Source organism: Octopus bimaculoides, chromosome 11, assembly GCF_046866305.1.
Source record: "Octopus bimaculoides isolate indiv1 chromosome 11, ASM4686630v1, whole genome shotgun sequence".
NCBI lineage: Eukaryota > Metazoa > Mollusca > Cephalopoda > Octopoda > Octopodidae > Octopus > Octopus bimaculoides.
The window spans coordinates 43,639,919-43,652,385 of NC_142938.1; the positions used below are offsets into that span (position 1 = coordinate 43,639,919).

At 34.7% G+C, this 12,467-nt stretch overlaps 1 protein-coding gene across 2 annotated transcripts in view; it reads left to right on the forward strand.

The window, feature by feature from the left end:
* Positions 1-12,467, forward strand: part of LOC106880322 (uncharacterized) — an 86,867-nt gene that overhangs the window by 25,882 nt on the left and 48,518 nt on the right. Inside the window, exon 2 of one of the 2 annotated variants that reach the window (XM_089359892.1) lies at positions 3,027-3,167. The exons of the other annotated variant lie outside the window; for it this stretch is intronic. Within the exon in view, the coding sequence (XP_089216018.1) occupies positions 3,027-3,152 (126 nt within the window). The 3' untranslated portion in view covers positions 3,153-3,167. Of the gene's footprint in view, positions 1-3,026; positions 3,168-12,467 lie in introns of those variants that run through there. 2 annotated transcript variants of the gene reach the window in all.

Here is a 12,467-nt window from a genome sequence, read left to right on the forward strand (position 1 = left end):
TCATATTACATAGCTTTCCAGATGCCTTCTTTCTGATTTTACTTTTTCAGGTTCATTGCACTGCCAAATAATCCTCCTTTAAATTTTTGTCATAGTATCTGCAATCAAACACATTAGCTCATAATTTACCTTAAATGCTAATATAAAAGACTAGACATTTTTGTTTTGTTTTCCTTTAACAATATATATCAAAATGTTAGTTGTGAAGAATATTCATGAACAATGTAAGACATGGTGTACTGTGATGTGATCTATGCACTGATAAATACAATACAATGAGATTTAACTTTGTGTTTCTTCATGATGTGGTTACTGTCAAGTCTTTACCGAAATCCAAACCAGATGGAATATAAGTATATATGTAATCAGTTACATGATATCATGGAGATCATATGACATACTGAGGGTTAATAACCTTTGATATATTCTGGAGATCAAGGTGGCGAGTTGGCAGAAACGTTAGCATGCCAGGTGAAATGCTTAGCAGTATTTTGTCTGTCTTTACGACCTGAGTTCAAATTCCGCCAAGGTCGACTTTGCCTTTATCCTTTCAGGGATATCCTTTAAGTACCAGTTGCATACTGGGTCGATCTAATCGACTGGCCCTCTCCCCCAAAATTTCAGGCCTTGTGCCTAGATTAGAAAAGGATATATTCTGGGGACCTGCTTTAACATTTTTACAAAGAGAAGGGGCTGCGGAATTTCAGTACAAGTTACACTTTTACACAAGTTACTTCATAAACCTGTCTGAATGAAACATTTTTATAACTCGAGAACTGTCTGAATTTTGATAATTTTGAAATGTCTACCAATGGCAGTGGAGAGGCTCTTATTCCCTCTTTTAATTTTTTAATTTTAAAAGCTTAAATTTTTAATTAATTTAAATTTTTTAACACAAAATAATTTTTTTTATTTACAAATTAATTTGGTTTTTTTTTTTTTTGTGATTATTATGAGAGTGCCTTTAGATCTTTTAACTTGTTTTTCTTTAGAGCATGTAGTTATGTTTGTTAAAAGCAAATGTTATCATGTGAGAGAAAATTATCATGAGTTGAGTAAATACACATTTTTGTGGAAGTGTATAACATGGACCCATTTGATTTGTATTTTATCATTTGCATCTTGGTGGGGAAAGCATGAACACAAGACCTTTTTCTTTGTTCATCTGAAGACGTCAATGAGATTAACCAACCAGAGGTGTGTACTACTGATTGCAAAATCAAACTAAATTATTCCTACTCCTTGATGGAAATAATTCAGGGTGTGTTTGTATAAGCTTATTTATAAATATATTTTTATGCGTAAGTGTATTCATATATATTTATGCAGGTTCATATGCATCTGTATCTTTGCTTGTGTTTATCAATGTTTCTGCATATACATATTAAAGAGTATGTGTATGAACAGACATTAGAGCACAAGTATATCTGTCAATGCAAATTAATGTGTTTATTCTTCATGAGTGGTTTTTATTATAGCATCAAATGTTAGTGCCGCCACTGTGTTAGTACAAATATTTTAAGATGAGTCAACAGTGAAGATACAATCTGTTGAAAAGTCTGTAAGAGTAAACTACTAACGTGTACAACCTGTCAATGGCAAACTAAAACTGAATAAACACCTGTTGACAAGGAAAGTCAGCTAGTACTGAATATAAAATGCTTCCTGTAATTTTCTTTAATTTCCAATTTTTTTGTTTTCTGCTAGTCCAAGAAGTGGTAGTTGTGTAGTTAAAGTGGTTGACTTAGTAACCTACCTCATCATAAAGTTAAACTCTTTACTCTATAGGTGTTGACTCTTTAGACTCATTACTATGTTTGGTGTTATGTAAATTTTATAAGTCCGTTTACTTTAAACATCTTGGTGAAATAATTAGAGTGATGGCCCAGTCACTAAAATGTTCAACTTTGTGTATGTAACTTATATCTCATTATTCTTGAATCAAATTCCACCAGTGCTGACTTTCTCAGGATCATTAAAGTAGATATCAGAAAGATACTACAGTCATTTCAATTGACTATATATATATATATATATATATATAGTCAATATAAATTGATTTTAATTGAGTTTTTACCTGTAATTTTGGATTTTGTCCCTAATATATATATATATATATATATATATATATATATATATATATATATACATATATCTCTTTCTCAACAAAAGAAAATTGAGTTTTTGTCTATTCAGAAAGAATCAGTCGTCACCATCATCATCATCATTTAATGTACATTTTCCATGCTGGCAGGTGTTGAATGGTTTGACAGGAACTGGTGAACCAGAAGAGTGTGCCACGTTTCCGTGTCTGTTTTGGCATGGTTTTTTTTGACTAGATGCCCTTCCTAATGCCAACCACCTTATAGAGTAGATCAGTATGAGAAAAAAAACTGAATCAGCCAATATGGCTGAGTAGCATTTTAGTTAGGATTTCAGATCAATCTGAAATCAACTAAAATAAGTACCAGTTATATACTGCCACTTGATGTTTCTAATCAAAAGAAATTAATGAAAGATGAGTACCTTAAAGTAGAATTTATCTCTTGGCTTGCTTAATCCGGTGCCAAAGTTTTGTTTTCCAGATTTTAGCCATTCCATTTCATTTCCATTACTAATGCATCAAGGCAGTGGCTTCCAAATGGTCTGATGCTGGATGTAGCTAGTTGTGCTGTGAAATGTACTCGAGATAATATAATCCTGATATCTCTTAAAACAGGATGGTTATGGGGGAAATACTTTTGATCATAAATCTGCTCAACTAGGGTTGACCTGAGACCAAACAATATCTTTTTGAAATTTTACCTAAAGAGAACCAAAATATTTTTATTTGTTCCAGAGCAGTATTTCTCAATCATTTTTAGCTATAGACCCTTTGAATCCTATTTTATTCAGATGGACCATACTAGCCATTCAATGTTTAAAAAATTTTATTACATTTTCATAATTAAATAATATTAGGAATTGTATAAAAGAAATTGTTAAAATATTTTGTGTATTGTAGAAGTATAACCAATATATTGCAGATAAATTTTAACAGCAAAATCTTATATGGACCCCTGTTGAGAACCACTGCTCTAGAGGACACCACAAATAAAGAAAAAATGTTTAAGAACCACTGGTCTATAAAAGGAAGGAAAGGAAGGCGATAATATATTCACTCACCCTTCCCTTATTGGTACAGATTTGAATAACTAACAAACCCATGCAACAATAGAATAATAAATGTAGACATCATGTGGACTGTGTGTTGTGTGTGTTTATAGATTAATTGTATCAACAACTTTAATCATACAGTAGTTCACTAAACTGTCAAAGGGTATGATGACATGTTTCTATAGCTGACAACTTGTTTGACTCATCACCTTTTGATGGTGAGGTGGGGTATAGGTGTCTATGTGTGTGTGTATGCATATATATATATACATATATGCATATGTATGTGCAAATATGCACATATATGTGTGTGTATATACAGACAGACATACATATATATATATATATATATATATATATATATGCATAAACCAATAGAATAAGTACCAGGCTTAAAAATATAAGTACTGGGGTAAATTCATTCAATTAAAATTCTTCAAGGCAGTGCCCCAGCATGGCCACAGTCTAATGGCTGCAACAAATAATTGATAAAAGATGAAAGATAAATACACACTCACACACACACATATATATGCAAATATATATATGTGTTGTGTGGGGACCAGCATGTCACTAAATATAGCCCTTCTGTATGTCATAAAATGTGGCTAAAAGAAATTGAGGTAGGATTTGCCCTCTGACATTGTAAATCCCTCACTAGCAACAACCAAACCGTTCCTTTAGAGGGTTGTCACCTGAGTGGTGCAAAGGTGTCATCTACCAGGAATAGGGAATCTGCCAACAAATGGTGGATGCAGCAACATGTTGTTACAGTGCATACCCCCCCCCCCCCCCCCCAGCTACTACTACTGTATATACTTATGTATGTATGCAGTGATACCAAAGGCAGATTAAGAGAGAAAATAGCTTTGCATGTGACCGATATACAGGAACAATAAACACTAAGAGCAGATGGGAAGTAGACGTTCTTAAATACCCAAAACGACCGCTAGAAGTCGATGATAGTTTCTCTTACAATGGAGGAAGATGTGAAAGAATTGTTGCTAGAAAAAAAAGGAAAACAGGTTGGAGAAAGTTCAGAGAGCTTTTACTTCTGTTAGTAACAAAAGGTTTCTCTCTCAGACTCGATGACAGATTGTATGATGCTTGTGTATGAACAGCAGTGCTACATGGTATGTAGGGCTGTGAATGCAGAGGGCTTGTGAAGATTAGAGAGAAATGAAGCTAGCATACTCCTTGGCTGTGTAACATCCAAAGTACAAATGTGTTGAGATAAAAATTGGGCTAAGAGGAATAGGATGACTGGAGAAGACCTGCCCATCTTGGCAAAACTGAGACTCAAAAAACAAACTCTGTATGTATTGTGTGTTTGTGTATCATCATCATCATCATCATCATTATCATTCAACATCCCTTTTCCATGCTGGCGTGGGATGGATGGTTTGACAGGAGCTGGTCAGCAGGAGAGCTGCACCAGATTCTATTTGTCTGTTTTATCATTGTTTCTAGAGCTGGATGTTCTTTCTTATGCCAACAACTTTACAGAGTGCACTGGGTGTTTTTTTACATAGCACCAGCACCAGTACTTTATACCCGTCTTTTACACTTCCCAGAATCACTTCACTAGTCATCCATCCTTAATTTTTAATACTGCCTTTCTCCACTCATATTTTACACTGATCACCCTTTTGTGCTACCAAATTGTCTCTACTTTTCAACCACCATAGATTTCCCACTCTCTTCCAACACTGTTCTGTCTTTCTTCTCTCTCTCATCCTCCCCTTGTCTATTATCTTATTACTATTCTGCTACTTCTTACCATTTTCTATACTGTTGGTCATCACCTACTGTTCCTTATCTCATATGTATCAGCCCTTCACACCTGTTTACTATGCACTGCCTACTCCCCCTCAATCCCACCCAATTGCTTCTCTCCCTGCCCCCATCTGTTTATCATCAATCTCTTCTCAACCTTTGTTCTTTATTATATTTGTCCTCTCATCCATCTCCCAATTCTAACCATCCTTCTCTCTCCTCATATACTCTTGCAACCGCTATCAATCCTCACTCCCTATTCTTCTGTCACCATTCATATCTATTCACTATCTTCAGGGTCCACCCTGACACTTCACTTTTATTTCTTTTTCCAACTCCACCCCACTCACTCTTCTACAGCATGAGCTACCATCTAGCTCCTCTGCAGCCAGAAACCTGTTCACTTCTAACTCCTTCTTTTATATTTTAGCCTGTCATCTCTTAGCATACAACCACCTCTCTCTATCTACTGTAGCCTCACTCAGTTGAAGGAGAGCTTGTTGTTGCAAGCTGCCTGGCAACGTCATTAGTGCAGGTGTCACAAAAAAAGAACCCAGTTCACACTGTAATGTGGTTGGTGTTAGGAAAGGCATCCTACTGTACAAACTATGGCAAAGCAGACAATGGAATATGACTCAGTCTTCAGACATATCAGATCTTATCAAGCCATCAAAACATGCCAGCATGTCCAAAGCATTTTCATGTTTGTTCTAAACATTTATGCTTGTTTTCAGACTTTTAGTTAGCCTTCATGTGTTCAGAGTATTATAAAGCTTTTTGTTTTCATAAGCCCCAAGTTATTTTGGGGGGTTGAAAAGAATTGGGAATGCATATCATATATGATGCATGGGCACCAAAGAAATATGTCTTGTTTCTCACTTGTGATACACAGGACAGGCAAAGGTTTAAAAGTTGGTGAGGATGAAAATGATATGGTAAGAAGCTTCCCAACGACATGGTTCCGGATTCCACTGTGTAGCACCTTGGACAAGTGTCATCTACTATAGCCTCGGGTCAACCAAAGCCTTGTTAGTGGATTTGGTAGACAGAAACTGAAAGAAGCCCATTGTATATATATGTATATATTTATGTGTATTTGTGTCTGTATTTGTCCCCCCCACTCCCATCACTTGACCACTGATGTTGGTGTGTTTACATCTCCGTAATTTAGCAGTTCAGTAGAAGAAACTGATAGAATAAGTATCAGGCTTACAAAGAATAAGTCCAGGGATTGATTTTTTCGACTAAAAGGCAGTGCTCCAGCATGGCCCCAGTCAAATGACTGAAACAAGTTAAAGAATAAAAGAATATATAAAACATTTCTTATAAACTCCACGGGCACAAAGGAATTCCTGAATTAAATCCAGTGACATTTATATCCTTACTGTTGATGATATCAGATAACCAAATACAGTGAACGGGCTCTAAATAGCAATCTACAACGTGTATATCCAAATTTAAAATTATATATATATATATATATATATATATATATATATGCATATATATATATACATGTATATATAGGCACAAGTTTTCTCATAGTTTCTTTTTCTATTTTCACTAACAAGGCACTGGCCAGCTTGAGACTGTAATTAAAAAACACTTACCTGAGGTGCCACACAGTGGAATTGAACTTGAAGCCATTTGTTTGAGAAGTGAACTACTTAGCTTCACAACTATGCCTGAATCTATATAGCTTCTGAGCATCTGTTTTTTTTTTATTTGTTTTTTTTATTTTACTTTTCTCTAATGCATCTTTAGTGCTTTGGGAATGAAGAATACTGAAACTGTGGTTTATGTAGAAGGGACTTATATGCCATTTCATATTTGTATAACTTTGTTTGGCTGAAGTGTTTTCATAAGGGTGAGGAGTATGTCTCATTTTGAAGTTGTTAATATTGTTTGTTGTCCTAAACAAGGACTTGATATTTGATTTGTAGCAGCTTAAATCTCTCTCTACTGCTTTTATAATGAGACCGACATTTTAAACCATGAATCTTACATCATAATACTAACAATAAAAATAGGATATCCACACCTAAAACCCTGAATGATATTGTCCAGCTTTGTGGAGGTTTAACTGTGCAGACAATGCTGACTGCATGTGTGTGCATGTGTGCAAATGTGTGTGTGCTTAGATATATATTACAAATACATACATACACACGCACACATATATGTACACACACTCACGATCAACAAATTGAGGGTGAAACAGAATCATGAAGAAAAAGAAAATAATAACGATTTCAAATTTTGGCACAAGGACAACAATTTCTGGGGAGGGGTAAGTTGACTGCATTGACCTCAGTACTCAGCTGGTACTTATTTATTGACCCCTGAAAGGATGAAAGGCAATGTTGACCTCGGCAGAATTTGAACTCACAGCATGAAGATGAACAAAATATCACTTAAGCATTTCACCTGGCATGCTAATGATTCTGCTAGCTCACTGTCATCTTCATCATCATCATAATAATAATAATAATAATAATAATAATAAGAAGAAGAAGAAGAAGAAGAAGAAGAAGAGCAGCAGCAGCAGCAGCGACATCATCAACAACAACAGCAACAACAATAATAATAATAATAATTTTCTCTGATGCAGTACCAGGCAGTAGCTCTCATGGCTTCTGATCTTAACTGGCTGAAAGTGTTATCATGTTTTGCCTCTGTGTAAAATATGGGCTGCAGCAAATATTCTGCTCAATACCACAGATTTGCTTATCAGTTGTCTGACCTTCACCACTTGAACATGTCCCTTGGTGGCTGATGATGTGCATCTCTGATCATGAACAGGAATAGTTGGGGAGCATCATAGCCATGTGTTGAAAGGAATCTAAAGAATGTTGAGAGGAATTCAAACCCCACTTTGGGGCTTTGAATAATTCACCTTTGAAAACATAGGTGTTTCATTCATCATTCTTAAACAAACCTTATTCAGGGACCTTTTAAGTGGGATGGGCTACACAACCTGAAGAAAATTCTAACTGGGCACTACCTGCAAGGTCATGTTCTGTTTATCTCAATATGATATTGCCATGTCTCATACATATGGTCATGCTGCATGTGCCTGGTGTACCCTTATCAGATAGGTAGTCATAATGTATATTTGTACATTTGTGTCACTTTGATGGCATGCATTTCTCTCTCACTCAGTAATAACAATAATAATAATCCTTTCAACTATAGGCACAAGGCCTGAAATTTTGGGGGAGGGGATTTAATCGACCCCAGTGTTTCACTGGTACTTAATTTATTGACCCTGAAAGGATGAAAGGCAAAGTTGACCTCAGAGTTAGAACTCAAAATTTAGTTGCAGACAAAATACCACTAAGCATTTCATCTGGTGTGCTAACAGTTCTGTCAGCTTCTCACCTAAATAATGATGATGATGAGAAGAAGAGTATTTTCTAACAAAGACTTAGGACCAGATATTCAGAGAAAGGGATTAGCTGATTAAATCAATCCTACTAATTGGCTGGTGTTTTGTTTATTAACTGCAGAGAGCAAAAAGGGAAGAATGATAATAATAAAAGTTTCTAATCTAGGCAGAATTTAGACATATAATGCCTAATAGTAATATATTCTTCTTACCCATGCTACCATACAGAAACATACATAAAACAAATGAAATAAAAGAGCTGGAACAAATACTGCAAGATATTTTGTTTGATGTACTAATAATAACTATGTTTAATGTTTGGGAAAATCTTTGAACTCAGGTTTTAAAGCTGAATGAAGCACAGCCTAAATTGTCTCTATTTCTTTTAGTGAATTATCTAAAATTGTTTAAATTTAACATGTTGTTGATATTAATTATTTTCATTCTATTCTATAAATAGTTGAATAACACTGAGAGTACCAAAGTTTATCTATCACAACAGAACATAAACAAGAACACAAATTTGCCCTCCCCCTGGTTGGTATGAGCTTATACAGAACAATAGTATTTTATTTATTCACCCTATGTGACATAATATTTCTTTTATTCTTGATATGGCACGATTTAAGTGACCTACTCTCAGATTCTTTTACAGTATTTGCTTGTTCTCATAACTCAAAGAACAATTACAAATGTAAATATCTTATATTTTTCTCAGGATCTGAATAGCTGGTGTTTGACTCTGATTTCATAGCGTTAATTGATGATAGGCTAGTGTCCTATCTCAGACGAATTTTGTTTATCTTAAATGATCTTCTACATGTTCCCCACAGCTAGGCATGTATTGATAGCTATATCTAAATTCCTAATAAAATTCCTGCAAGGAATTTGAACCTAAGATCTTTGAGCTGGTAATCAATGCTATTTCCACTCTACCATTCCTCTGGTCTCACCTTGCAATCAAGGAAATACATGATGTATGTATATGTGATCATACATCTTAACATTACCAGATGATCTTGTATGTATTCTGAATACCTAGGCATATAGATTTAAATTACCAATAAAATAACTGCAGAAATTTGAACTCAAGACCTTTGATCTGGTAATTAATAATATTTCCACTCTACCATTTCTCTTCTACTGGGGCTGGTACCTAACTCTTCTCCACTCATGTTTGGAAGTATGGGACAGTTTTAGTGTGATTGTAAAGTAGTTAATAAATAATTGACAATAAGTAACATTTGTGTGCTGCTAGTTCAATTTGCAAAATCACATTAATTTGAGAATAATTTTTCAAATTGTTTATTTAACCAGAAACATAATATATACATCTTTACAGCAGTTGAATAAATAAAAGCATTTGAAAATTAATGAATAAAAGAACATTTGGTTACTATAATATGCTGATAAATAATCCAACTATTAATAATTTGCAAGGATAGGTTAAGTTAAGAAATTAGGACAATTTTTTTGTGAAATTTACCAATATAACTCTGTATTGTGTTTTTAGCTGTTATTGGTTTCAAATTTTAGCACAAGGCCAGAAATTAAGTGGGTGGGGATAAGTCGATTACATCACCCCCCCTCCTAGTGTTCAACTGGTACTTATTTTATCAAACCCAGAGGGATGAAAGGTAAAGTTGACCTAACTTTTAGCTGTTATTAATATTTGAAGTTAGAAGGCAGCAAGCTGGCAGAGTTGTTAGCATACCAGGCAAAATGCTCAGCAGCATTTCATCCGTCTTCATGTTTTGAGCTCAAATTCTGCCAAGATTGACTTTGTCTTTTGTCCTTTCGAGGTCGATAAAATAAATACCAGTTGAACACTGGGGTTAATGTAATTGACTTACCCTATCCTCCAAAATTGCTGACCTTGTGCCAAAATTTAAAACCAGTATTTGAAGGTAGAGAAAATCTACATAACCTCTTATAGAATCTGATAGCAGTGTTTTTATATTAGTCTACTTTTTTTATGTACCATCAGCAAAGTTCCTAAATATTCTAAAAGCCATATTTAGCAGGAAGATTTCAGCTCATCAATCCATCTGATTGGCTGAGTCACAATTACTTGAGTCTTTTGTGGCAAATATGGTCTAAAGCTGAGAAATATGTGTGTGTATAATTGCTAACAAAACCTCCGCCAAATATACACTGTTCACTGTTAATGATAACAGTGAGTTCTACTCCCTCACCTCACCCTATGTCACCCCTATTTTCCTAGATAGATTATTATAATTCAGTATGAATGCCAGAAACACAGTGCATTGCCAGTGATAAAAAATAAACTGTTGATTGTTATTTCAACCAGTAGACTTATATTCTAACAACTCTACCAGATTACAAATGGACTATAATACATATGATGTGCCATGAAGATGTTATAATAGTATGACTTGAAAATTTCCAGGGATGCCAGCTGCACGAAAAATAGTAAAGTGGTTACTAACATAATTACTGTAATGAATTATGAAATTTCATTTAAATAAAATTACACTCTTAATTAAAATTACACTTTAAATTGATTATCTCAAAAGTAGAAATTAATTAAAAATTGAGTGCTCTGGGGATTGAATCTAAAATTTAATGCAATACAGTGACAATTTCAACCATGTTTCGGTATTATTAGGTCTCATCAGTGAAACAATACTTTGTTAGGTGAAAAGAAAGAACTTGTTTGTTGATAGGATTCTGGAAATTTCATAAAGATCGGGAAGATAAGTTTTAAAAACTGGTTTCTTAAAATGCTAAAATATCAGTTCTGTTAAAACAAATGGAGTTGTGTTTATGTTATCAACATAAAAATGAGGATATGTCTGTTCAAGATGTCAGCTTCTTAGTTGATTAACCATGAGTTATGGGGTTATACTACTCTTTGATTATGGAACTCAACTACATTACCTGGTGAAAGAACAATCCTGATTTATAGAAGTAAGGTGGTGGATGTAAGGATAACAATATGGCTACAGTGAGTGGTATGTTGATTTGTGTTTATGCTACACAGGAAGAGTACCATTTATTATCACTGACAGAATTGAATATTTCAGAGAAATGAGGACTTGGTGGTGTGGACATAGTAATATCTACTGCTCAGGGTCAAAGTAGATTGGGAACAATATTGGTTAAGAGATGGCTCCACACTCCTCAAAACCTCCAGAACTCTTAAACCAGGGTCTCACTACCAGATTCAGTTTAAAGTCATACTCAGCTATAGGCTGAATTGCATATAACCTACATGTTAGGGCATGTTGAAATCATGGAATGCGGTATATTGGATGTTAACTATTTTAGTAGATGATGTTATTGAGTCAGTGGTGAATAGCATTAGATGTTGAATGAATGAACAGACAACAAACTGTCAATGGCCAGGAACAATCAATTCAGTTAGCAAACTACTGCTATTATCTATACTTATGGCATATACAGATGAGATATTTCAGCTAGCAAAAGACCAGTGTGACTAAAACTTAGGCCAGACATTCATGCCTCATTGCTCAATCAGGACATTTGGCTTGGAAGAGTTACACTGGTCCAGGCAAGTCATCCAACCAGATTGATTGTTGTAATATTGGTTTCAAATTTTGGCCAGTAGTTTCAGGGAAGTGTGTAAGTCAATTACATCAACCCCAGTGCTCAAATTGACCCCGAAAAGACAAAAAGCGAAGTGAACATCAGTAGAATTTGAATTCAGAATGTAAAGGTGGATGAAATGTGACTAAGCATTGTGTCTGGCATACTAACAATTCTGCTAGCTTGCTGCCTTGATGATTGTAGTAATATTGTGATAGCAAGAGTTGCAGGGTAACAGTGAGTTGTATCAATATTCTTGGAAATGTGCTCTGCTTAAAGCCTTAAATTTCTTGTCTCACTTTGCCATACAACGCATATATAATGTTATGAACATGTGATCATCTATCTTGAATCATGACACTTTATCTGTGTGGCACTAATGTTATTTGCACTACTCACCTTACCACTTCATTCAAATTAAATTCTTCCTTGTCTAGCACTGATGTGATAACTACCAACCACAACCAACCCTTCTTCACCCAGACAAGCCATTGTCTCCAAACTTGCAGATAATTTCCGTGTTATCAGTCTGTGTTATTCACAAGTAATATTAATTGACCTTAACAGACAATACAGT